Below are 27,337 nucleotides of genomic sequence, written 5' to 3'. Positions count from 1 at the left end.
CCCCTCGAATGTCCTGTCATCACTTCATATCCAGTATATCTAAAATGGACTTCATTTTCTCTCCAAAAGTGCTGTCCCTCATGATCTCATTGTTTTTGTTCATGATAGCGGCATGTGTGATCTCAGAGGCGTGGTATATAGCAAGTGCTTTTAATTCAAGTCCTTTCTTTCAGCCCTGATCAGACCTTGGATCATGTTGGTCCTTCCTTCATATTCTTGAACTGGTTTCTTTTTTTACTGTCACCATAGTATTTAGACCCTTATTAGGCTGTACCTAGAGTACAGTATATTTTTTACTAGCCGCAACTCCTTCATAGAGGTTCTATATATCACTTCCTTTGGTCATATCACCTCTTTCTTTAAAAAAATAAAGTTGAATAATTCCCTGACACCTACAGCAGTGATTCAGAAATATTTGTGCATATAAATATCAGATGAGAAGGTTGTTTAAAAACAATGAAAATTTAGATTCATTTGTAGTAGAAACAGACGCATTTGTGTCAAGTACCACAGTGGATTCTGATGCTGGTGCTTCACAGAACATATTTTGAGAAATACTGGGCCTCTGGGAGAAATCCTGAACCTCTTCGTTTTGATCTTTTCACAGTTTAACTATTATGTATTTTTCCAGCTTTATCTTTTTTTTTTAAGTTAAACTTTCAATTAAATTTATTTTATTTTTTAGTTTTTAAATTCCAGTTAACAGACAGTGTCATATTAGTTTCAGGTGTACAGCTTAGTGATTCAACACTTACAAGGCCCGGTGCTCATCACAACAAGTGCCCATCTTAATCCCCATCACCTGTTTAACCCATCCCCCAAAACCTCCCCTCTGGTAACCATCAGTTTGTTATCTGTAGTTAAGAGTCTGTGTTCCGGTTTGCCTCTCTTCCCCTATGATCATTTGTTTTGTTTGTTAAATTCCACGTATGAGTGAAGTCATATGGTATTTGTCTTTCTTTGACTTATTTCACTTAGCATAATACTCTCTAGCTCCATCCATGTCATTGCAAATGGCAAGATATCAGCCTTCTTTATGGCTGAGTAATGTTCCATTGTATATATACACCACTTTATCCATTCATCAATCAGTGGACACTTGGGCTCTTTCCACAATTTGGCTGCTGTAGATAATGCTGCAGTAAACATTAGAGTGCATGTATTCCTTCCAATTAAAATTTTGTAACCTTTGGGTAAATACCCAGTAGTGCAATTGTCCAGTTTTATTTCTTAAAACTTCTCTACGTGATCCTTCATTCCAGCTGAACTAGCTGACTATTGCCTCAGCACATCTAGTTATCTGGTTTTTTGTTTTTTTTTTTTACCTCTCTCTTTTAAGTCTGCTAATCCCTCCTCTTGTTAAATTCAAAATTTCACCTACCCACTTTAGCCACATCTTCTGTATAGTTTTTAGTGACTACCCAGTTTGTGTTCATCTTTCCGTCTTCTGGACTATTTTTCTCTGCAATTCATTTGATAAGTGATTACATACTACCTCATCCCTTTTCTTTGATCTTGAAATATTTTATTTTAAAATCATTTAACTTGATTTTTATCTTCTTCCAACAAGATTAAAAATTTTGAGATAAGGATATTTATCTGAGCCTATTTTGTAGTACTTACCAGAGTCATCAAGTGTAGAACATTGGGCCAAATTAATATAAGTTGTTCTGATTTGCAGTTCTAGTACTGTGTTCTTCAGGACTTTCTGATGGTCCTTACTTTGGCAACTCACACAGATCAGCATTCTTTTGAGTGTAAGCAACTTATGACCTAATGTGGCTTAATCAAAAAAATGGAATTCATTGGCTCATCAGCTCAGTAGTCCAGGGATAAATTTGATCCCGGGAGAGGCTTTATCTAGAGTTCAAATGAAATGGCTGGGACCCCAGTTTCTCTCTTCATTTCTCTGCTCCATTTCTTCAGTTTTTAGGCAGGTTTTCCCTTCGTATCACAAGGTATGAGCTAACAGTTCACAGGGCGGTGTGTTCCCTTGTTTACAAACACCAGGAAAGAAAAAGTCTCAATTCTGAACCAAAGCTAAATTTTCTGAATTGGGCCTCCTTGGCCCTGGTTGTCCTGATTTGAGTCATACGGTCATTGCTGAACCTCTCTGGTCAAGGTGGGGTAAACAAATTGACTAAAGCCATTCAGATCACTCCCAGGGCTCCAGGTGAGTCATTCCCACCCACATTGTTGCCCCCGGGATATTCGGCGGGTCTGGAGGCAACCAGTCAATGTTCGCTGCCTTCCTCTGCTTGTCTGGGGTGTACAAGTTTGTTGTTGTTCGAAAGTTTTTGAATTGGAGACTTGTCTCTTTCATTTTACTTCAGCCTTATTTCTCAATATCTACAGAATAACTCATTTTTAAAAAATGGATTTAGATTTTATGTAATTTTTTGTTATTACAGTTTTTTCTAGAAAGCTCATCAGAAAATTAAAGGTATAAAATAGATTAGTAGCCTCTGTATATTTATTCAGAACTCTGTTAACAATCTGTGTCCTTTCTTTGTCATCTTCCTTAGGTTTAAAACTGGTCAAATCAATGGCGATTTGCTGATCTACCATGTCTTGCTGACTTTAAAGCCATATTATGCAAAGCCATATGAAATTGTAGTGGACCTTACCCATACTGGGCCTAGCAATCGCTTTAAAACGGACTTTCTCTCCAAGTGGTTTGTTGTTTTTCCTGGCTTTGCTTATGACAATGTCTCTGCAGTGTATATCTATAACTGTAACTCCTGGGTCAGGGAGTACACCAAGTATCACGAGCGGCTGCTGACTGGCCTCAAAGGCAGCAAAAGGCTCGTCTTCATAGACTGTCCTGGGAAACTGGCTGAGCACATAGAGCATGAACAGCAGAAACTGCCTGCTGCCACGTTGGCTTTAGAAGAGGACCTGAAGGTATTCCACAATGCTCTCAAGCTAGCTCACAAAGACACCAAGGTTTCTATTAAAGTAAGTTTCCCTCCATGTTGGGTCAGTGATTTGTTACCCTTCTTGGCCAACCAGATAGCACTGGCCTCCCTAGGTGTTCCCATAGTAGTGGATCAAATGTAAAGTAAGTCCAGCTGGAGGAAAACTAAGCCTTCTGTCTTCGTGGAGGTCCTGTGGAAGATAGGAGAGGCGTACACTTAATTATATTCTAGGTTGGATTGGAGGCAGGGGAGTGTTGTAGAGAGGGCGGTTTGCCATCTGTCAGTCAAATGGCAGGAATGTGCGGAGGGTGGAAATTACCAATTGAGAATTCTTCTGCTTATTATGTGCTTTTTGTAGAATGGGAAACATGAACCAGGATAAAACCAGTAATTGCCTATGGCATTCTTGAACTTTTTTTAAAAAAATTAATATTTTAAAAAATGTTTTCAGTCTCTTTTGAGAGCATTTATCACAATAACTATTGAACCCATTTGAACACATAGCGGTGGTAACTCTTCCTTAAGTGGCAAACATGGTATTGGTTTGGTTGGCGGGTTGGTTGGTTTTTGGAGCCTCTTACGGTTCTATATAGTGGAATTTAACTCTTCCTCACTCCACCGTCTCACCATCACTTTCCAGGTTGGTTCTACTGCTGTCCAAGTAACCTCAGCAGAGCGAACAAAAGTCCTGGGGCAGTCAGTCTTTCTAAATGATATCTATTATGCTTCGGAAATTGAAGAGATCTGCCTGGTGGATGAGAACCAGTTTACCTTAACCATTGCAAACCAGGGCACACCGCTCACCTTCATGCACCAGGAGTGTGAAGCCATTGTCCAGTCTATCATTCATATCCGGACACGCTGGGAGCTGTCGCAGCCCGACTCCATCCCCCAGCACACCAAGATTCGGCCAAAAGATGTCCCTGGGACGCTGCTCAATATTGCATTACTTAATTTAGGCAGTTCAGACCCTAGTTTACGGTAGGTTTTTTAAAAATTCACTTCAACTTTTTTCAGGGTCTGTTGCTTAAAAGAATGAGACCACTTAATAAGCTTTTAATACGGCCTCTACCTTAACACTCTAAATAGGAAGGTATGCTATGTTGGTTAACCAGTGTGACCTCATCAGTTTGTGGGGTATTCACATGAACTGTGGAATTCTGAAAAGGGTGATTCACACTAAACCAATATATGTTCTTTCTCCAGGAAACTTTCATCTGAAACAGACTACATAGCAGTTTTGTTGTTTTGTTTTTGTCTGCCCCCCACCCACCAAAAAAGCCTTTTTTTTTTTTAAGTCTGTTCCTAAGTTTCTCCTTCTGAGTTCTTTAATTATGTTTTCCCGTGTTCAGAAGTGTATCACTATTAAGTTTCCTCACAGTCAAATTAGATTATCCTTATTTGACAAAGGAGGGTTTAATGTGCAATAACTCAAACAGTAACATTGCATACTTTCCACCTATGTGACTTGAACAAAGTTCTTGAAAGAAGTCTTAAGACAAATGTAGATGTTATCTGACAGAGTATAATTGGTTCTGTTTAGATTTAATAATCTGAACATGAATGAGGAAAGAGCCTGTGGGGTCAGTAGATTTGGTTTAAATCTAGATCGGCTACTATGTATGACTTTGGGCAAGGTACTAAGTTCTCTGAGCTCTCGTTTCCTCATTTGCAAAGTAAGGGTAACAGTGCCTTTCTTGTATACCTACTTTCATAAATAGGAAGTGTAGCAGTATATTTTAGCACCTAGCAAACAGTTTGTGCTCAGGAAATACTACTGCCTCCCAACTCCCCCTCCCACCCCTCCCCTCTCTGCCAATGTCTCTTCGCACTTCTTCCTTCCGTTCTCCCCTCTGCTTTTCATGTTGGGATAATTCTTTGTCCCAGGTTCCTTGGGACTGTCAAGATTTTTACAGATACAAATTCTTAGCTCCAAAAAATCTTCACTAAGGTGTAATGTAGCCCAAGTTTTATAAGTGGGCCTTCTAGGATTCCCAATTCTTAAATAAAGGGTGGGGGGTGTCAAGACTTCTTTACCTGGATGGGCCTCCCAGAAATTATGTATAAAATTTTGTGTATGCTTAGCTTTCATTATCTCCAAGGAACCTGAGATACCTACCCCCAGTTTGAGCAGGCCCGGTTCTTGAGAGCTATTGAAATGTATAAAATAAAAGTCAATGTCAAAATAGCATAACTCCAAATTCCTAGGAGTTAGTAAGAGATACACAAACTTAGAAACAATAATACTAATATTCTCATTTTAGGAAAATAGAGCTATAAAGCCTGCCTTTAATTTCTAATTCAGAATTCCTCATAGAAGAATGCTAACAATCTTCTAACAGTTATTAGCTTGAATGAACCTGTATTCTCTTGTGAAATAAAGTGAACTGACAGCTTCTGCTTTTTTGCTGAAGCATGTCATTCCAGAGAAAAAGCCTTTAGGCTGACTTAAATTTCAGTGGCTTTTTGCCCCCATATGGTTGTTGCTAAAATACAGTAGCATGATGAAGGTTTGGTGGTCAGAAAAATCTGAAATTTGCTGAGCAATCAAACTATTTCGTTTGCTGGATAGGGGAGAAAAATGAGAATTTGACAATCAAGTGCGAGTTGTTTGATTTGTGTCCTAAATGGCTTAAGTGTATTTTCAGACATTTCTAAGGGAAGTTTTGGTTCTACTGGAGCCTGGATGTATGTCATTGGTTTTGTTTTCAGTGGTTATGTATAATGGAAGGAAAAACAGGGGGACTTAATTATGTTATATTTGTTTTTGACCTCCAGTTTGTAGTATGTCTTGTAGGACACTGAGAAAGAAATTCAGTGGGGTGATGAAGGATTTTCACATTTTAATTTGATGAGGGGCCATCTCATTTCTCTTCTTATGATCCCCATTATAAATGGATCTGATGAGGGGGGGAACCACAATTTGAGTTTCTGGCTTCCTTGAAAATATGATGAACCTCATTCTAACTTTATTGATCCACCTTAGGACCATAAACCTCTCCTATTTTATATCCCAGTAAAATATCTTTTAGGAAGGTCTTATACTTATCTGTCTTAGGAGTAATGTCAAGAACCTCCCTTGACTCCCTAAGTGATGAAAAAAATCCCTAAAGGATCAAGGGGTATTTTGTTTTTACCATAGAATCGAATCATAACATCTTATCTCTAATTGATCATAAAATTTAAAAATAGTTGATTATGCTTTGTAATAGAATCATTAAGTTGTACATTATGAAAAAATTTGAAATTATGAGAAAAAATAAGTTTTAAAACAACTTCATTTGTGTTTTCTCCTAGGTCAGCTGCCTATAATCTTCTGTGTGCCTTAACTTGTACCTTTAATTTAAAAATCGAGGGCCAGTTACTAGAGACATCAGGTTTATGCATCCCTGCCAACAACACCCTCTTTATTGTCTCTATTAGTAAGACACTGGCAGCCAATGAGCCACATCTCACCTTAGAATTTTTGGAAGAGTGTATTTCTGGATTTAGCAAATCTAGTAAGTAATAATAATTTTCTTTAATACTAACAATGATTCTAAGAAGATTCAAAGAAAATCCTTTCATTTCAGAATTTGCCAATGAAATCATAATTGATTATATTCTCAGTTCTTTATCTCTTCTCATTTTTCATCTGCTGTACTCTGCAACTGAAGAAACTCTGAAGGAACTTCCTGGTAGACAACATTGAGAAATCCACCAAATTCTGGCCATAGAAGCGAGGTGGCAAGATTTTTGATATGTTACGTCTCTGAGCCACTTACAAAGTATTTTTCGCACTATTTCAGTTTAATTAGCTTCAGGATTTCTCTTCTTAGCAGATTATTCTAAATGAGTGAAGTATCCATGTTGTCTCCTTGATTTTAAGGAAATAGTCATTTTCTCTTTCCGTCAGGTTGACTTTGAACTGTGATTTCATTGGTCATGTACAGTTCCTGGAGAACACAGTCGACACATAATACGGGGCCCAGAGTCAACTCCTGACTTGGCTTTTAATAAGTCTTATAAATTTAACATCCACTCTTCCCAATTATTCATCTTAATACCCTATTGTAGTATAAATGTTGCTCTTCCTCCAGCTTATTTCCTGACATTTTCTTCCCTCCCCTTTCTCCATAATACATAAAACTTTTTTTCTGCATTCAAACATATTTCTTTTTTTTTAAGATTTATTTATTTATTTGAGAACAGTAAGATATCATAAAAAAGAGCATGTGTGCATGCATGAGTTGGGGGAGGGGCAGAGGAAGAGAGTCTTCGGGTTGACTCCCCACTGAGTACAGAGCCCAACTTTGGGCTCAGTCCCAGTGACTTATGAAATCATGACCTGAGCTGAAACCAAGAGTTGAATGCTTAACCAGCTGAGCCACCCAGGTGCCCCTCAAACATATTTCTTGATTTTTCAGCTAATTGAAAGCTTTGACAATTCATCAAGTCCGGATGACTCTAGATATTTACTTATAATAGGAGATGTAGGAATAAAACACTAAAAAGAAAATGTGTTAAGACTGACAAAATAAGAAAAGCATAAAGCTTTATTGAGAAATATTAAAAAGGATTTGAGTGAATGAACAGGCATATTGTGTTCCTGGATGAAGAGTTCTTCCCACTTCCCAGATTATTATAAATTCAGTGCAATCCCATCAAAATAGCTACAGGATTTGAGGACTAAGAATGAGGTAGAACTGGGCTGCCTGCGTGGCTCAGTTGGTTAAGTGTCCCACTCTTGATCTCAGCTCAGGTCATGATCTCAGGGTCCTGAGTTCCAGCCCCACATTGGGCTCCATGCTGGATATGGAGTCTACTTAAATTTAAAAAAAAAAAAAAAAAAAAAAAAAAGAATGTGGTAGAACTTCAAGTGGCTGTAAATTTCACTTGGAACAACAAGAAGAGTTAAGAAAATACTGAAAGAACAGAAAACTGAGAGACACTTGTTGCAGACATTTGAACACATAACAGTACAATAATTAAAACAGAGGTGTTCAAGAATGAGTCGTCAGATCAGTTTAAGAGAAACAGATTGATAAAGAAGTGTCACAAATTGATGGGGGAAAGATTAAATCATTTAAACAACAAGGCTGGGAAATAATTGAATTAAGTTGGGTCTTCATCTTCACCCCAAACCACGAGGTAACAAAGTAAGTTCTAGCTATATTTAAGAATTGAATATAAAAACTGGAACCATTAAAAGAAAGAAGAGGAAGCAGAATATTCGGTTGCTTTCTGGATTATTAAAGGCTTATGAAGTAAAAAGGTGGTAGATGGAAACACAGGAAATGGTAAGTGTAAATGACTACATAAAACTTCAAAACATCTCTATTTCAGAAACAAAGAAAAGTAAAAGATAAAAACTAGGAAATATACTTGCAGCAAATATGAGAAAAGATTAATATCTTTAATCGTGAAGAGTTCTTATAGATGAATAATGGATCAACAACAGTAGCATGCAGGTCATGCTGAGCAAGAATATTATTTTAAGAAGTTCACTAATCAAAGAAATAAAAACAAAGAATAGTAAAATAACATTCAATTATCAAAGTGGCAGGGGCGCCTGGGTGGCACAGCGGTTAAGCGTCTGCCTTCGGCTCAGGGCGTGATCCCGGTGTTGTGGGATCGAGCCCCATATCAGGCTCCTCCACTATGAGCCTGCTTCTTCCTCTCCCACTCCCCCTGCTTGTGTTCCCTCTCTCGCTGGCTGTCTCTATCTCTGTCGAATAAATAAATAAAATCTTTAAAAAAAAAAAAATTATCAAAGTGGCAAAGGATTTTTTTGTTTGTTTTTAATTCAGTGTTGATGGTCTGAGGGATTGTGAACAGGGATAATTTTTTGAGAAAACACTTTGGGCATGGGAATCAAGACCCTTAAGAATGTTCATACCTTTTGGCCTCATGATTCCACCTTTTAGAATTTATCCTAAGGAATTAACATTCAGATGTTTATTATTGCATTACTTTTTATTTAGATTTTTAAAATTCAGGTATATCCTGTCAGTAAAGTGCCCAAATCTTAAGTGAACAGCTTGGTGAATTTTTATGTGTGAGTACATCACAGAACCCTTTCCCAGATCAAAGTAACAGAACATTTCCAGCATCCAGAAGGCTCCTTTTAGTCAATACCATAGTAACCACTCTTGTGACCTTTATTGCCATAGATTTATTTTGCCTGCTTTTGAACTTCACATAACATTATTTATAATAGCAAAAAATTGGAACAGTCTAAAGGTCAGACAATAAAGAACTAATTAAATTGTCAGATTTCTGTATGATGGAATAATATGAAGCCATTAAAAATGGCTTTGGTACAGAATTTCAGTTTGAGAAGGTGAAAAAGTTGTGGAGATGGGTGGTGGTGATAGTTGCATAATGATGTGAACGTACTTAGGGTCACTGAACTGTACACTTAAAAATGGCAACGTTTATGTTGTGTGTGTTTTACCACAATAAATGTTTTGGGGACTCTAGTTAAAGTTATAGACAGGAATCTTTGTATCTTTTTCTAAGTCTGAACTAATTTCAAAATAAAAAGTTAGAGCATGTTTTTGGAGAATTTTTAATGATGAGTAAATAATCTTAGTATAATGTGTGGTGAAGAAAATATTCAAAACATACGCAGAGACAGCATAGCCCTCATTTTTGTGGAGGACTTGGGCTGGGTTTTATGTGTATACACACGCATAAATGTACATGATCTCTACGCAGCTTTGAAAGCCTGGGGAGAGAGGAGGTGATAGACCAGCGTATTAATATCAGTTTCATTTTTATGGTGATGCTTTCCTTTCACTTAACATTCTATGATTGCCACATATTCCTTTTACAATTAGAATAAAACTTAACAAAATTTTTAACTAGAAGAGAAATGATTAAGAGGGAGAAAAATAAGATAAAACTTCTCAAAAATTGGCCAACTGGCTTTTAAGATTACTTTCTTCACGGCTTACTCTCTTCATTTTTATCTTTAATATATTGGCCAAATCTCTTTTCTCCAGACCTGATTCTAGGTAGTGATCTTTACCTTTTACCTTCTTTTCCCCAGTCCTCTATATTTTTAGATGACTGTTGATGTAATTTTCATTGACCATCTATGCTAATAGTGTATTTTTTTTTTCAGGTATTGAATTGAAACACCTTTGTTTGGAATACATGACTCCATGGCTGTCAAATCTCGTCCGTTTTTGTAAGCACAATGATGATGCCAAGCGTCAAAGAGTTACTGCTATTCTTGATAAGCTGATAACAATGACCATAAATGAGAAGCAGATGTACCCATCTATCCAAGCCAAAATATGGGGGAGCCTTGGGCAGGTATTGAGTTTGCTCAGATATTTGTCTAGTACCTCTGTGATGCAGATATTAGTCTAGTACCGCCTTTGTGCGAAACATTGTGCTGGGCACTAGGGATACAGCTGTAGAAAAGACAGTCCCCTCTTTCAGAAAGCATGCAGTCAGTCATATGATTCTTGATTTGGTTCAGAATTGTAGATGTCTAATGCATGTTTCAGAGCCAGAAAAAAACTAATTATTTTAGTACTCTTTTCCATGGCATAATTGTATAGAATTTAACTGTAAAAATCTGGTGTTGTTTTTAGTAAATAATGGTTTATTTTATTTATTTATTTTGGGGGAGGGGGCCAAGTGGCAGGAGGAGCATGACGTGAGCCAAAATCAGTAGCTGGACACTTAACCAACTGAGCCACCGTGATACCCCTAAATAGTGCTTGATAACATATTCCAGTACTTACTTACCACAGATGTCAGCAGATGTTCGTTAACAGTTTTATTTCGGACACCTTTCATTTATAGTTCTAGTACAAGAATGTCAGTATTAAACTATAGAATACAATGTAATATTTTTTATCTGACAAGAGTTGTGCACATCATTTCTTCAAAGTAATCACTTAAGGCAGCCATACCCTTACCCAAACAATGCTGCGAATCTTCCAAATAATTTGAAATGACCATGGAGCCGGTTTCATAGCTCTACAAAGCATCTCCGTACTTGATGTCATTTCCTATATTTTAAAATAATTGTATTTTATATTAATCATACATTATTGTCTTAGGAGAGAACAGAGGTACTTTGCTAAGTGGATGAAAATAATACATGTGGGGTTTTTAAATTTTTGAATATTGGTCCCTTGATCTCTGAAGCAATATCTTCATCCTCTTCTGGATATTTAATGATAAATTAAATTTACTGACAGGTCTCTAAATAAAACTTAGTATTTTGGAGGCTTCAGGTAAAATAGAATTTTCATGTTGATCGGGCTACTGTTTTTGTAGTATTTTTAAAGTAAAAATTAAGTGGGCAGAGTAAATGGCTAAAACATCCGTTATTTTTCCATCTTCCACTAGATTACAGATCTCCTTGACGTTGTACTAGACAGTTTCATCAAAACCAGTGCAACAGGTGGCCTGGGATCAATAAAAGCTGAGGTGATGGCAGATACTGCTGTAGCTTTGGCTTCTGGAAATGTGAAATTGGTTTCAAGCAAGGTAATCAACTTTTTCTTTACATTCTGGACTGTGGCATGATGTGTCTGTTTTTATTACCAGGAGGTTGTTTGTATTGTAACTAGTCATTTTAAAGTTAAACTGAAATTCTTTGTGATTAAACTTTGTTTTAGCCCCTGGGTTTTTAAAAATTCTGTTTCTTTACAGGTTATTGGAAGGATGTGCAAAATAATTGACAAGACATGCTTATCTCCAACTCCTACCTTAGAACAACATCTTATGTGGGACGATATTGCTATTTTAGCACGCTACATGCTGATGCTGTCCTTCAACAATTCCCTTGACGTGGCAGCTCATCTCCCCTACCTCTTCCACGTTGTTACTTTCTTAGTAGCCACAGGGCCGCTCTCCCTTAGAGCTTCCACACATGGATTGGTCATTAATATCATTCACTCTCTGTGTACTTGTTCACAGCTTCATTTTAGTGGTAAGTGCCCAGAAAGTACTTCGTGTTTTGCGGTTCGTTTCTCCATTTTATATCACCTGGTTGGCATGACTTATCTTACTCATTATTATTATGGTCCCTTTAACACTAGCTGTTTATTAAAGCCTGGGATGATGACATGGAATATTATCAGAAAGAAAAAAAAAAGAATAAATTAATTCCATTCTGTTTCAAGCTATAGCAGAGATTTTCTTTTAAGATTTATTTATTCGAGAGAGAGAGTGAGTGGGGAGAGCAGAAGGAGAGGGAGAGAGAGAATACGCAAGCAGACTTCCTGCTGAGCATGGAGCCTGATGCGGGGCTCGATCCCACGACCCTGAGATCACGACCTGAGCTGAAATCAAGAGTCGAACACAACTGACTGAGGCACCCAGGGTGGCTACAGCAAAGATTTTCTATGTGCATTTGTCAGGTAGACTCTTTGCAGTTACCACAGAAGCTAAAGACTCCGCGACAGTTGACGGTGTTGGGTGTTGCACTACTGGCATGAACTTGTAGATAATGGAGCTAAAGCCATGGACATTGAGCAGAATGTATCTAGAGGGTTGGTATAGGGAGCATGATTATGTAGTTTTGGTGCGATATTCAAATTTTCTAAAAGCAAAATGAAATTGGGCACTTTCGAATTAAAAAGCTAATATCTTTAAAGTCTTTCCTTGTTCCTTTTTTCTTTTACAGAAGAGACCAAGCAAGTTTTGAGACTCAGTTTGACAGAGTTCTCATTACCCAAGTTTTACCTGCTGTTTGGCATTAGCAAAGTCAAGTCAGCTGCCGTCATTGCCTTCCGCTCCAGTTACCGGGACAGGTCATTCTCTCCCGGCTCCTATGAAAGGGAGACTTTTGCTTTGACATCCCTGGAAACAGTCACAGAAGCTTTGTTGGAGATCATGGAGGTACATTAGGCAAAATGATAAGAAACTGAGATCTTTTTTTTTATCCACTAGTACTGTAAAGAAGAAATAATAGTTTATTCTGCTGTTTTATGCTTAATGCTTAAGTAAAAACACTCCCATGGACCGTGTTTATTGGTAATATATATGTCATTTATTTAACGACATTATAATATACGTTATTTAAATGTTTCTAAAAACATTTATGTACATAACTATATTTAAGAGTATCCTTTTTTTAAGGCATGTATGAGAGATATTCCAACATGCAAGTGGCTGGACCAGTGGACAGAACTGGCTCAAAGGTAGGTCCCAAATAAATTTAAGCTGTAAAAGTATGTGTATTGTTGAAAAGATAAATACTACCACATAATCAGTATTTTAATTAATTATTTAGTATATATAAAACACAAAGGTTTTTCATTAACTCTTTGGATTTTTTAATTGCAGATTTGCATTCCAATATAATCCGTCCTTGCAACCAAGAGCTCTTGTTGTCTTCGGCTGTATTAGCAAACGAGTGTCTCATGGGCAGATAAAGCAGATTATCCGTATTCTTAGCAAGGTACGTTTCCCTCCCTCCTTCCCTCCCAAATATTTGTGGTTCTCAAGTTGTAAAGCATACGTTGCGTTTTTCTAAGGGACATTTAAATTTAAATTTAATAAAATGTCTTGTATGTTGCTTGTTAAACCTTTAAACAACGGATTGAATCATTTTCTTTATTGTAATTTTTGAAGTGAAGAAACCTCTAAAGAAGATATCTTAAAATATGTTTTGTCTGTTTTGCTAAGAAGGTACTCTTAGTATTTTATCAGTTTTTAAAGCATTTAACTATATGGTAAAACTGGCCTTATATAAAATTATGTAATTAATATAATAATGCATAATGTACTGTATTAAAATGTAATATAGAAATATTTAAAAATGAAAACCCAACTGACCTGTTTCCCAAGAACACCATAATATTGGAAATGATTCTAGCACTTACTAAATAAGGAATTGTTCCTGAACTGATTGTGAGATTCAGTTTGGGAGTTAATGTTTTATTTCAATGAAAGTAAAATAAAAAACTCTGTTTCCCTAAAAGGCACTTGAGAGTTGCTTGAAAGGACCTGATACTTACAACAGTCAAGTTCTGATAGAAGCTACAGTAATAGCACTAACCAAGTTACAGCCACTTCTTAATAAGGTAATTACTATACAGAAACTGAGTGCATTCGTTGTGGGTATCAGTGTTAAATGTTATTTTGTTTCAAGAGTTCAGAAAGTAAGCTGGACTAAGAAGAATTTATAAAGAAAAAGCTGTAAAGTAGAACTTCCTTGTCTTTAAATTTAGTTGTTTGAAGAATTTACATTAGAGGAAGCGTAAGTGTGGAGAGTATGTTCTCAAGAGCTTGTGAGTTTTTGTCTCATCAGTGCTGAAGGAAAAATAGTATACAGTCTTAATTCTTTAATCCGGTAAGTATTCACTGAGTCCCCGCTACGTGCCAAGTACCATTTTAGGTTCCGGAGATGTAGTACCTGAACAAAAGTAATAAAACTCCCTTCCCTCATGGGAGCAGCTTGTGTTCTTGGGGTGAGACTGGGCGTTGGGAAGTGAATAGGTAACGAGCAAAGTAAGTAAATGCATAGTATTCTAGTTCATGATCATTACTGTGGGGAAATAAATGCAGAGCCGGGGGAGGTGTATCTGCTCTTCCAGAGACTTGGGGCACTAAATGAAGATGATCTTTAAAAGGAACAACATGATGCGGCCGCTGTTCTGGGATGGTCTGAGCTCATCTCAGCTTTGTGACCTGCAGCAGGTCATTTAACATGTCGGACACCGTATTTCCACATTTCCATAAAATGAGTAGACCAGACTGGATGGTGGCAGAGTATTATTTTCCAACTCTGAAGTCGTAGAATTATGTGAATTGAATACAAAGATATGCAGGATTTGAGGGAGATTACAGAGGAATAAATACCTGTATGCTCCTCGTATTGAGTTCTGCGTTCTACAGACATGTCTTCTAATCCAGAATTGCACAAAATGGTTCTCTCATCGTCATCTTAGAAGTTAAAATGAGGCTCAGAAGGGCTAAGTGACTTGCCCAAGGTCACATACCTGATAAGACAGAGCCGTGATTCTCTTCCAAGGCTGTCTGACCATGAATTCTGTGTATTTTCCCACATACCACACTGCTAAATAAGCTCCTAAAATACATATCTTTAATTGAGAACAGCAAGAGATACTATATTGGTTAAGGGTGACAAGAAAGTTAAAAGGGTAGAGTCTAAAGTTAAAGAGATAGGTGGGATTTCGTGTAGAGAAAGGGAGAAATCCTTGCACAGCAAACGTACAGCAGGGGGATCGTACAGGAATGTGGGGCAATGAAGGGGTGGTGGGTGGACCATTCTAGTAGTATGGAGAAACTTTGCAGGAGAATAGTGAGATGGGAGATTGTAAAGATTGGATAGAACTAATCTAACATTCAAGATTCTTCAGAAAGGAGTTTGGAAATGTACCTATGTGTTTTCAAGCAGATGAGTAGTATGACAAAGGAAGACTTAGAAGGGTCCTTCTGTCAGTAGTGTGCACAGCAGATTAGAGTAGGGGGAGACCGGAGGCAGAAAGAATCCACATTTAAAAATAAGGAAGGTTGGCGTACAGTAGTATCATTAGCAATAAGCAAATACAAAAGAGACTGCTTTGGAAGAATTAACAAGACTTGGTGACTGGGGTTTGGAATCAAAGAACAGGGAGAAATCAAAGGAGATGTTAAGCTAAGGTTCTCAGCCTGGCTAACAGTGTCTTTAGTTACACACATGGAACAGATGAAGAACTTACCCATGTATTTACTTTCTCCAAAAGAGAAAGCGTGCATAAGTTGGGGGATAATGTGCTTTGTTTTATACTGTGGTGTGTTTCAAACTAGACTGTTTGTAGTTCGTCTCACTAACCTGGAATGCGTGGCCTTTGCCAGGACTCCCCTCTGCACAAAGCCCTCTTCTGGGTCGCTGTGGCTGTGCTTCAGCTCGACGAGGTCAACCTGTACTCAGCAGGCACCGCACTTCTGGAACAGAACCTGCACACCTTAGACAGCCTGCGGATATTCAACGACAAGGTCAGCGAGCTTTCCGTTGGCATTCCCAGAGTCTGCACACGTAGAATTCCTCCCTCTCGTATTGTTGTTGGCCTTTTAAAATCAGAAGAGGTCCATAACTTCAATATGCACTTCTGTAATGCGACTTATTGCAGGGACAGTTCCTTAACAGCTCATGAAAAACTATTTAAACTTTTCTATGTAAAAATAGCAGGAAACAGTACTTGCCCAATACTGGGGAACAGAACAGGGATGAAAAATATTGAGTGGTAATAGTAGCTACTGTGCTAGGCCCTGTGCTGCGCTGTGCCGGACTAGGCACTGTACAGTCGTTATCTGTGACTTCATAACCCGAAGGTAAAGGTTAGCATTCTCTACCCTCCATTTCACGTATGAAGAAAGAATCTAAAAATAAGCTTATTTTTATTGAATAATGGAACTTAATGAAAAAATAAGAGAGTCTAAAGGGAACTTTTGGGTACTTAATCGTACTAGGTTTTGGTTTTGCCTAAGCCCACTTTGAAACACACCCTTAGCACCCTTCTTAACATTTATCAACCTTGACTGAGGTTGGATTTTGGTTTATAGAGTATAGAGAAGGGGACATAACAGTATCAAGTGATGTTCTTTTTGTTTTTGGAGAAAAATGGGAAGAGAGGAATTTTTTTTTAAGATAGATAGGTGTTTATAACAAGAGATTTACTTGAAGTGAGCTTGATCAAAGCTGTGGGTAGAAAAAAACCAGAGAACAGGAGCGTGGTTTTAAGTGTGAAGATACCTGGGCTAAACACTGTTTGATTAGTCTGCCAAATGTGGTGTAGCCTTGAAATAGCTACCTTGAAGTTTATCCGTCGGGGGCCTCCAGTTTACAAAATAGAGAAGAACAAAGAAGTTAAATAACTGTCCATATTTGTACATCTGATTTGGGACTTGAGCCCCTCTTTCCTAATCTCTGTTGCTTTTCTCTGGGGTTGTCTTGGGCCAGTGGTGGTCAGAGAGATAGCTAGATTTTGGCTATTTGTATGGATATAAAAATATTTGTAAATGAAATGTTTGTCCAGAAGTGTCTGCCTTGGTATTTTCACTGCCAGAACAGCCTCATAGCAGGAACTAATACTGCCTTCAGTGCCCCCAGGATACTAGGATTCAGAGTTAAGAAAGCCTATTAAAAGTCTCCAGCACGTAAATTGAATAAGGTCTGAGGATCTGATGTCTAACGTGGTCACTGTGGTGGGTAACATTGTAGCGTAGAATTGAAATTTGCTAAGAGAGTAGAACTTTTAAGTTCTATATTTAATGACGTAATGTTCTCAGGAAAAGCAGGGGTGGGGGTGGCTGAAAATATGTGAGGTGATGGATGCGTTCATTACCTGGTGGGTATGTGTATACTTTCACAGCGTGTGTATATATCAACTCATCATGTTGTACACTTTGAATGTCTTAGGATTTTGTCAGTTATTATACCTCATTAAAGCTGGAAAAAATAAATTGTACATATAGCAGGTTTATAGGTAATCATACTTTATATAGAATTCTGCAATTTGCATTTTTATTTAACAATCGAAGTGAACATGTTTCTGAGCATATATACTCATACATATACATATGTACACACATACACACGTGTGCGTGGGCACGTAATTCTTTCTCATGGCTGCAGAGTATTTTACATTATGCACAAGCGACAATTTTTCAACCATTTGCCCATTAATGAACAATTGATTTGTTCCTGTCTTTTCTTCTTTTCTGTTTTAAACAGTGCTGTTCTAAACATCTCTCTACGTTTATTTTTAAATGCTCATGTTTTTCTTTCTTTGGGATAGAAATCTAGATAACCTGAGCTCAGGCTATAAGCACCTTCAGTTGTTTGCTTTTAAACATCTCTGTTCATGAGGGAATCACTGGGCTTTTAAAAAAAAAAAAAAAAAAAAAAAGCAAATTCCTAGGCTTTACCCAGTGACCTTAAAGGAGGTATTCCTCTTCAGTGACTTGAAAGCAGGTATTCCTGGAGCCACACTTTAGGAAACACTGTTAAAATCTTAATTATGCTAGGCAAGTTGCGTGGCATTTTTAAGTTTCAATTTCCTTGTTTTCCCACACTAGAATGTAAAATCCACCAGGGTAAATAGTTTTTAAAAGACTGTTTAGTTCACTGATTTATGTGCAGAGCCTGGAACCATGCCTGGCACATCAAAAACATATAATAAGTACTTGATAAGTAAAAGAATGACTAAATCTGTAAAATGGAGCTAATATTGACTACAGAGGATTGCTTTAAGTTAAGTTTCAATACAATAATGCTTCTAACATTATTGTATACTGCAGGCACTCCGTAAATATGAGCTCTCCTTGTTTTCTTGAATTTTTAGTCATAGTATACAAAATGCCCCCTAACAATTCAATGGATGGTCTTATTTAAAACAACAATAATTATAATTTTTAAGAAGTCACCAGGATATAAATTGATAGTCATTTATTTTATAGCATAAATCAAAGCTATTTCATCTTCTATCATCTTATTATTTATATATGCTTGATTGTCTCACACTAATTTATTTGTAGTATCTTAAATATTCTATAGTTTTCTGTAGTCATCTGAAAATAATTTCTCTCCATTTGCAAGGGTTACTTAACTTGTCGTAATTATGAACACAATCAGAAACCAGTAAGTGCTCCTTTAAGGTAAGTTCCTGTGTGAACCCCATCAACCGTATTCTGATTATCTTTAATAGAGTCCAGAGGAGGTATTTATGGCAATCCGGAATCCTCTGGAATGGCACTGCAAGCAAATGGATCATTTTGTTGGACTCAATTTCAACTCTAACTTTAACTTCGCACTGGTTGGACACCTCTTAAAAGGTACAGGCCTTGTGTCAGAATATTTTTATGAAATGATATCAGGACCCAGAAGTAACTAAAATAATTTGTTATTTGAAATATGTTGAAATAATTTGGCTCATATGTCTTACTTTTTTTTTTTTTTTTTTAAGATTATTTGAGAGAGAGCGAGCTCGAGGGGAGAGGGTGGGTGGGGAGGGGCAGAGAGAGAGGGAATCTCAGACTCCCTGATGAGCATGGAGCCCGATGCAGGGCTCAATCCCACAACCCTGAGATCATGACCTGAGTTGAAACCAAGAGTCAGACTCTCAACCAACTCAGCCACACAGGTGCCTCTCATATGTCGTACTTTAAATGCAGATATATCTGTCTTATTGAGCTATGTTTTATTCAGTATGTATTTTAATAGAGCCTAATTGGTGCATCAAATATCATATTTCCTTTAAAATGCAAAAGAGTTAATTCTTAATAATCCTAGGGGCGCCTGGGTGGCTCAGTCGTTAAGCGTCTGCCTTCAGCTCAGGTCATGATCCCAGCGTTCTGGGTTCGAGCCCTGCATCAGGCTCCCTGCTTAGCAGGTAGCCTGCTTCTCCCTCTCCCGCTCCCCCTGCTTGTGTTCCCTCTCTCGCTGCCTCTCTCTCTGTCAAATAAATAAATAAAATCTTTAAAAAATAATAATCCTAAATACTGAACTTTCTTTTTTTTTTTTTTTTTAAGTTCACATATTTTCGGATTCCACATTGCAACTAACCTTTTTTTTTTTTTTAAAGATTTTATTTATTTATTCGACAGAGATAGAGACAGCCAGCGAGAGAGGGAACACAAGCAGGGGGAGTGGGAGAGGAAGACGCAGGCTCATAGCGGAGGAGCCTGATGTGGGGCTCGATCCCATAACGCCGGGATCACGCCCTGAGCCGAAGGCAGACGCTTAACCACTGTGCCACCCAGGCGCCCCTAAATACTGAACTTTCTAATAGCTATGTTATTAGTTAACCCTAAGTATCTTTCTGATTATTTAAAATAAGACTGCAAATCAATAAGTGATGTTACTTGAGTAACTTATGTTGAGTATGATATCTTAGAGATTTGATCACAAGTTGTATTGTTACATACCGTAGCACCTCACCTTTCTCGTACCCCACCCTCACCCCTCCAAATTTCCGAATTGCTGATAGCAGTGGTCTCCTAGTCCTCAGAGCCAGCTTGTTCACTGCCTCGCCTGGCTTTACTCCCCACTGCTGACTGCGCTGTATGTTAGCTTTGGTTTACTAACATGGAACAGTCATGGCCAGAGATTACGGTTCACAGGAACAGCACATAGTGGTAAGTCAGAGAGGCAAAGGCAGTGTAAAGTAAGGCTTGGGATGAGCAGCTGCCATGAACCAGTGGTCTTGAGCAGCAAGGGCTTTGGCCACAATTAGAGACTCAAGCTCTTGCTTGAGTCTGCAGTTGTGTAAATCAGTGTAAATGATTCTCAGGCTCGAGGAATCATAGTGGTTCCCCCAGTTTTTACCTGACAGATGTACATACACCCACTACTATGAATTTAAACATTTGATTTCTTTACCTTATGAAATTTCTGCAAAAATATTAATAGTTTTAATCTCTAAAGTGAGTAGGGATTGCTCAAAAGATACTACACTTACTAGAGGATACCAAAAAGAAGGATTGCATAAGGCTGATAAAGTGTTTGCTGATTTTGTATTTCTAAGAGTACCAAATATTTTCAGTGTACAAATCCCATACTTGAAAGTGGAGTATCACTGGGGCGCCAGGGTGCCTCGGTCCTCTAGGCGTCTGCCTTCAGCTCAGGTCATGACCCCGGAGTCCTGGGATCGAGCCCCGCATCGGGCTCTCTGCTCAACAAGAGTCTGCTTCGCCCTCTCCCTCTGCCCCTACTCCCGACTTGTGCTCTAGCTGGCTCGCTCTCTTATTCTCAAAGAATAAATTTTTTAAAAATCTTTAAAATGGAGTAGCACTAATGATTAAAGCCTGTCCAAAGATCAAGCTTACTCTCTGATCAAACCTATTCTTTTGGTTCTGAGAGTATATACATCCTACAGCATTAGGTTTTTTCCCTTAATTAAAAAAAAGAAAGAATTTTTAAGCAATAAAACCCTATTTTCAAAAGATATCTTAAGGTGACCTCAAATATCTAGATTTTTTTTTTTAATCCCCGCACTACTTTTTAGGGAATGGAATACCGGAAACCGCATCCATCTTTCCTTATTTTCCTCCCTTAGAGTTCCAGAGAATGGTATCCTCTCGTACACATGTTTGGTACTTAATCTTTTATATAGTTAACTATTCACATACGTATATTTTACCTTCCAAATGGCTGTTCTCAGAAGGCAGGAGTTATCCCTGTGTTTCCTTCCCTTGCAGAGTTGCTAGTCAGTAAGAACTCTAAATACTTGTTGAAAGAATGGATTAACTTCTTGTTTGTTTTTATTTTTTGTAGGGTACAGACATCCTTCACCTGCCATTGTTGCAAGAACAGTCAGAATTTTGCATACACTACTAACTCTGGTTAACAAACATAGAAACTGTGACAAATTTGAGGTGAACACACAGAGCGTGGCTTACTTAGCAGGTAAAGACACAAAATAGACAAAATTACTCTTACCGCATCTCTCTCTAAGGACTGCCAGAATGACACAGACACCTGTCGGTCCCTCAGCTGGCTTCTTGGCAGGGTATAGAGCTCACAGTCTGGGCCTGTGGTGGTGGTTACAATTTTGAAAGTTTTGCAAAAACATTTTTCCTTATAAAAGAATTTGCATTAGAGTCTGAATGTGTTCCCTTTGTCATCTTTCTCCCTTTGGCACTGCATGGTTCCCTGTTGTCCGTCATAAAATCCAAAAGCCTCAGCCTAGCATCCTGGGCCCTTCAGCAGCTCTCTTGGTTCTGCTGTCTTTCCATGAATTTCATAAGCCCCATTTTTTATTACCTCTCAAGCTCATCTACTTGCCATGTCCTGGAATTACCTTTCTGCCTCTTTCATATACGTTCCTGATGCTGTTTGCTTTAGCTAGAATGTCTGCCCGTCCCCACCATCCCATTAAACCTTCCAGTTTGCTCGTACTTGGTTTGTGTTTCTTCACTCAGCCACATTTAGCACATATGTATAATACGGTTCTTGAATGTAGTTGTTCAGTGGAAAGTGCTGATTCCCAGTTTAGCAGACTAGTTTGTGGCAACTTTTTTACAAGTTGGGCAGATCATCTAACGTCTCAGAGTATTTTTCCTAATCTAAAAAATGGACCTTGTAGTTCCTGTCCTGCCGACTTTCTGTGTTTGTTGAGATCAAATGTACATTGAAGCACTTGAGAAATACAAGGTTCCTTTTAAATCTCCATATATTTCATGTTTACATAGTCTTCCGAAACACACCAGAAACCCTTTAAGGTAAGAAAGTCTGTCCTAAGTGGTCGATACCCTTCACACTCTCTAGGGCTCTTTATCTGCATGTCTAATAGCTATCATCTTCTCCAGGAGGTTGGAAGAAATGTATCCTGTTTTAAAACACTTGGAATTTGTTAAATTTTCTAACCTTCATTCTTTTTCCTTTTAGCCTTACTCACAGTGTCTGAGGAGGTCCGAAGTCGCTGTAGCCTAAAACATAGAAAGTCTCTTCTTCTTACTGATATTTCAATGGAAAATGTTCCTATGGATACATATCCCATCCATCATGGCGACCCTAGCTATAGGTCAGTGACCTTCTTCTCCTGTGACTACATAATTATAATCAGGTTTCAGTTTTCCGTGTTAGCAGAGGCAAGCAGCAAGAGTAATCCAGAAGGTAGTATATAGGGGAAAAGATAATCTAGGAAGAGTATATAAATCAAAACCCTTTTTATAAATGTACAGTGTTCTATGTGGATTAGTAGTAGGACAGTTCGTGTAAGCTAATTGTCCTGTTAACATTAGTTTGCCTCTTTTAAGCACAAACCAGTTGAGTAATGAAAAGAGGTGATCTTGAAATCACTGGGTTGCAAGAAAGGGCCTAGGAAAAACTCCCGTGGAATATGAACAACCTCACATGCTTAATGATGGAAAGCTAAGCTGTACAGATCTGTGCCAAGGTACATGCCACCACATCTGTTGCATTTACTCTTACCACGGTAAAGTTATTTAAGAGTTTTCTAGAATACAGATTTAGGTAAGATAGTCACATTATGTCCACTGCTGTATGTGGTCTTGGGTAGCATATTTTTCACTACAACGTGGAGAAATTACATGAAAATGGCATTATTTTGGAGACTTTCTATATTTTCAGTTAAACAAAAGTAAGTTTTAGGTACAGTGTTGAACATAGGGAAATAATCTTGGATCCGTAAGGCTCATCTCATTCGATTTATCAACATCCCGCTTTTTGATTAAAAAGCCCTCCACAACTTGCCACTAAGATTTTAACAAAGTTTGCAAAATGCCCTTTTCAGGTATACTTGGTTTTCAGTAGTCTTATTCTTCGACCATTCCTTTGATTATATTTCTTTGAGTTATGCCCTTCTTGTTACAAAAAGGAGAAAATGAGTTTGCTTGTGTTCCTTGTCAAAGTATAGTTGATTTTCTTGGTTTTTAAACCAAGAATATAGTTGCTTGTTTAGACTTGATTTCCCAGCTTAATAATCAATGCAGTACAATTCTGCCGTGCCTTGGTGAGCGCCTACTGTGTACAAGACATCGTGGCAAGAAAGTAGGTGCTAAGGATAAAAATGCTAGAAGAGCATAATCCTAATTTTTAAGAAAATTTCCCAAATAAATGAAAGAAAGAAAGAAGGAAGGAAGATATTTCTTAGGCATACACTAAGAGTTTGTATCCTAGAGCCCTTTAAAGTGCAGTTTTAAAATTAAGTGATTGCTGTCATTGGGAAATAGGACAGCCAGTTAAGAGGGGCAAACAGTGGTTGTCTTTGTCACCATGTCACTTAATTATTCTCAATTGTTTAAATCTCTCAGGACACTAAAGGAGAACCAGCCGTGGTCATCTCCCAAAGGTTCTGAAGGGTACCTTGCAGCCACCTATCCAACCGTGGGCCAGACCAGTCCCCGAGCCAGGAAATCCATGAGTTTGGACATGGGGCAGCCTTCTCAGGCCAATACGAAGAAGTTGCTGGGTTAGTTTATCTAAATGATATAGAGTTTTTTGTACTTATTTTTTTAATGGTCAGATACTTTCAGTCTTGGAAAATTATTTGAAGCTGTTCAAAATTATCAAAATTTCCCATTTTGATATAGCAAAGCTTTTGATGCCACTTATAAGAGAGTTTGATAGGTCAGTTAAGCCATATCAGTTAAGACAGGGGAATGAGAATGGGATCTTGAAACGGTTTTTTTCTGATTCTTAGACTAAATACTGTGGCTGTCCTTGTTTTGTTTTGCCTTGGCCTAGCAGCAGGGAAATGGGAATAGAGAGACGTTAGCTACTGATGAGAAAGGAGGCATCTTGCTGCACTCAGATGCAGGGCTTTACCCTATATTTTCTCAAAAGTACCATCTGAGAGCAGACTACATCAATAGGCTATGAAGCTGTAATAATACTTTTTGCCATCCTTTTCTTTTAAAGGACAATAATTTTGATTAGTGTATTTTTTTATTTCCATAAGAAGATATGATTCTTGAAAGTTAAGATTGCTCAGTTACTTCAGCATTTGTCAATAAGAAATACACCTAAAATTCTGTGAGACCCTTTCCCTTTACAAGAACTGGAAGCACATGACCAAAGAGCTCACCGATCCCGCCTCACCACAGAGGAAGTGCAGAGGTGCTCTTGAGCAACTTTGGCTAAAGTTCTCATGGTTGCTCGAGTACTTCAGGATCCGTATGTCAGTGAGCAACACTGTGAATGGCTCAGTGGATTTCGGTTATCCATACGAGCATATTTTTACATATCTGTTAGGTATTGGGGAAATGTTTCTGTTCATAAAGCAGTGAACAATGAAGTGTGAAATAAATAACCTGCCAGTAAGCCATGAAAGAAACTGAAACCATGAATGTTAATCACTGTTACTAGTCACATAGGGTCGTTACCTTTAGTTTGAGTTTCTTTCTGTTTATGCTTTGTCACAAAATAGTCTTCCAGGAGTTTCCTGCTTACTTTGTGTTTCGTAGTTCTGGATTTTCATGCTAAGGGAGTTGTAAATGAAAAACGTACTTTAGAGAAATTCTGTTGAATTCGTTCAGCCCATGTGCTAGATGAAAAAGTTATGGTCTCTTTCCTGAAGAGCTTGTAGTTCGGTGGCTAAGACTTAGAATCAGCTAATTGCAACAGCATCCAAAATGCCATTAAAGTAGCATGTCTTGCAGAGGGGAAACTCAGGATCTGGGGAAATCAGGAAAAGCTGCAGAGAGGCGGTAACATTTGAACTGGGTCTTGAACATGTAATACATGCTTGCCTGACAGACACAGGATAAGGAAGGTGGGCACGAATAAAGAAAAGTCAGGCAAAGAACCTGTAGGTAGCTAGGCGAGCAGAGGATTGGAAGCAGACCACGGGAGACTTTGTATGCCGCATTCAGAAACTTAGCCACGTACCCAGCAGGGATCGTTAAGTAGGGAAGGAACATTACCAAATTTTGTTCTTAGGCAAGTTTTCCTGGCTCCAGCATGGAGAAATAGGAAGAGATGTTTGGCAAGGGGACCGTGTAAGAGATAGAGCATCCAAACAGGAGATGGTGTGGACCTCCACTAGGGCAGGAGCAAAGGGAGAATGGAGAAGAGGAATCAGGTTTGGGGCGATGTGTGAAGTAGAGCAGATGAGACTTAGTGCAAGTCCCAATAATCCATTTTCGGCACTTTAAATAGAGAAAGGGATTTCACGTGGAGTGATACATGCTAGAGAGACTCAAAGCCAAGTGGAGGTGCTACTGTACTACTTGCCGTTTTTGAAGCATCTCCCAGTAGATCTATTACTTAGTACTTTCAAGCATGCAAATATTGTTTTCAGAGATTAAAGAATTAAAATCAAACCGTGATCTTGCCTACGTTTGGAAAGTTTTCTTATGTTAATGACTAATTCTTGCCCTGAGCAGAATTTCTTAAATTGAAAAAAAGCTGTTCAGGCATAGCTGATCTTTGCTGCTGAACAGTGCGCACCCCTGTATTCATCATCAACAAATATCGTACTTGATGGCGGAGCTTGGTTTACCTGCCGTGTAGTGAATGTGATCTCAGTCTAATTGGGACCAGTAAGGTACATCCTGTCCTCAGATGCAAAGCCATGGGGCCAAAATTCCTTGACAAGATGGAGAACAAAGGAGAGAAACTCTGCCCCAGGGAGATATTTGAGCTTTCTTTGGGTCCTTAAGTGAAAACTTAAACACTTGATGTCCAGACATTTTCTTTTTAGTATAATCCTATTCACAGACACTGTGGTTAATGAACTGCCATATTCTGTAACTTTTGTTTATAGGAACAAGGAAAAGTTTTGATCACTTGATATCAGACACAAAGGCTCCTAAAAGGCAAGAAATGGAATCAGGGATCACAACACCCCCCAAAATGAGGAGAGTAGCAGAAACTGATTATGAAATGGGTGAGAAACAGAGTTAATAATTGATCTAGATCATTGAAAATAAGGTGGGAGAGCCATATTTGCTTTCCAGCCATTTCTTAGAATCTTTAGGATGAAATGTAGACGCATTTGCGCTTTTTCAGAAGATAAGCTGTGCAGTCCTTAAAATGAAAGTTATCCTGAAACCTGTATAAAAAGTAATCATATATGTGATATACAGCATTGTAAACAGCCGGCTAGAACTTTGTATAGGTGACTGTTAATTCTGTATGATGTTTGTGTTGCTGTTTTAAGTGCCTACTAGAAAGCTATGGAATTTTAGAAGTAACATTAAAATACGTTAGGTGAAGTGGTGTCTAGTGTTTATGTTCGGTTACTACAGCTGATCGTCTTAATCCGTATCTTACTGCAGAAACTCAGAGGATTGCCTCGTCACAACAGCACCCACATTTACGCAAAGTTTCAGTGTCCGAATCAAATGTTCTCTTGGATGAAGAAGTACTTACTGATCCGAAGATCCAAGCACTTCTTCTTACTGTTCTGGTAAGGTTTTTGCCTTTTGGTGGTGGTGTGGGGGAGGGGGGCTGCCCTCAAGTTTTTATTCCAGTCTACTCTTAGGAGGCCCTTAAATATTAAAAACATGAAACGAAGGTCGTCTTCTGCTTCTCATCAGAACATAGAACAACTCAGCCACAAGATAAAATGTATTCTGTTGACTTTTTTGCCCTTCGGCAGGCGACGCTGGTAAAATACACCACAGATGAGTTTGATCAGCGAATTCTTTATGAATACTTAGCAGAAGCCAGTGTTGTTTTCCCCAAGGTTTTTCCTGTCGTGTAAGTATCTCCTGTTTGTGTTTAACTTCTGTATCTGTCTTGAAGTCGTATGTTTTATAAAAGCTTAGGAAAAATATCATCCAATAATGTTCACTGGTTGTGGAGAGGGGAATGAGACAGTATGAGACAGGTTCCAACTTAGAGACAGTGGGTTTAGTGGGGCCTAGACCAGTTTTGGCCTGTTAGGGAAAAAACATCTTTATATTTTGTTGATTTTCTTTTCTTTTCTTTTTTCTTTCTTTCTTTCCTTTTTTTTTTTTTTTTTTTTTTTTTTTTTTTTTTTTTTTTTTTTTTT

General features: G+C 38.2%; 1 protein-coding gene across 1 annotated transcript in view; it reads left to right on the top strand.

Moving 5' to 3' along the window:
• NF1 (neurofibromin 1) overlaps window positions 1–27,337 on the top strand; it is a 260,661-nt gene that overhangs the window by 214,910 nt on the left and 18,414 nt on the right. Inside the window, exons 37-54 of the mRNA XM_040641026.1 lie at window positions 2,526–2,958; window positions 3,559–3,899; window positions 6,216–6,418; window positions 10,027–10,220; window positions 11,271–11,411; window positions 11,577–11,856; window positions 12,553–12,767; window positions 13,008–13,069; window positions 13,215–13,329; window positions 13,853–13,954; window positions 15,732–15,872; window positions 18,584–18,710; window positions 21,151–21,282; window positions 22,264–22,399; window positions 23,652–23,809; window positions 26,105–26,227; window positions 26,619–26,749; window positions 26,942–27,042. Of these exons, the coding sequence (XP_040496960.1) occupies window positions 2,526–2,958; window positions 3,559–3,899; window positions 6,216–6,418; window positions 10,027–10,220; window positions 11,271–11,411; window positions 11,577–11,856; window positions 12,553–12,767; window positions 13,008–13,069; window positions 13,215–13,329; window positions 13,853–13,954; window positions 15,732–15,872; window positions 18,584–18,710; window positions 21,151–21,282; window positions 22,264–22,399; window positions 23,652–23,809; window positions 26,105–26,227; window positions 26,619–26,749; window positions 26,942–27,042 (3,135 nt within the window). The remainder of the gene's footprint in view (window positions 1–2,525; window positions 2,959–3,558; window positions 3,900–6,215; window positions 6,419–10,026; window positions 10,221–11,270; window positions 11,412–11,576; window positions 11,857–12,552; window positions 12,768–13,007; window positions 13,070–13,214; window positions 13,330–13,852; window positions 13,955–15,731; window positions 15,873–18,583; window positions 18,711–21,150; window positions 21,283–22,263; window positions 22,400–23,651; window positions 23,810–26,104; window positions 26,228–26,618; window positions 26,750–26,941; window positions 27,043–27,337) is intronic.

Source organism: Ursus maritimus, unplaced genomic scaffold, assembly GCF_017311325.1.
Source record: "Ursus maritimus isolate PB19 unplaced genomic scaffold, ASM1731132v1 scaffold_24, whole genome shotgun sequence".
NCBI lineage: Eukaryota > Metazoa > Chordata > Mammalia > Carnivora > Ursidae > Ursus > Ursus maritimus.
This window is presented reverse-complemented; position numbering and strand designations above follow the sequence as displayed.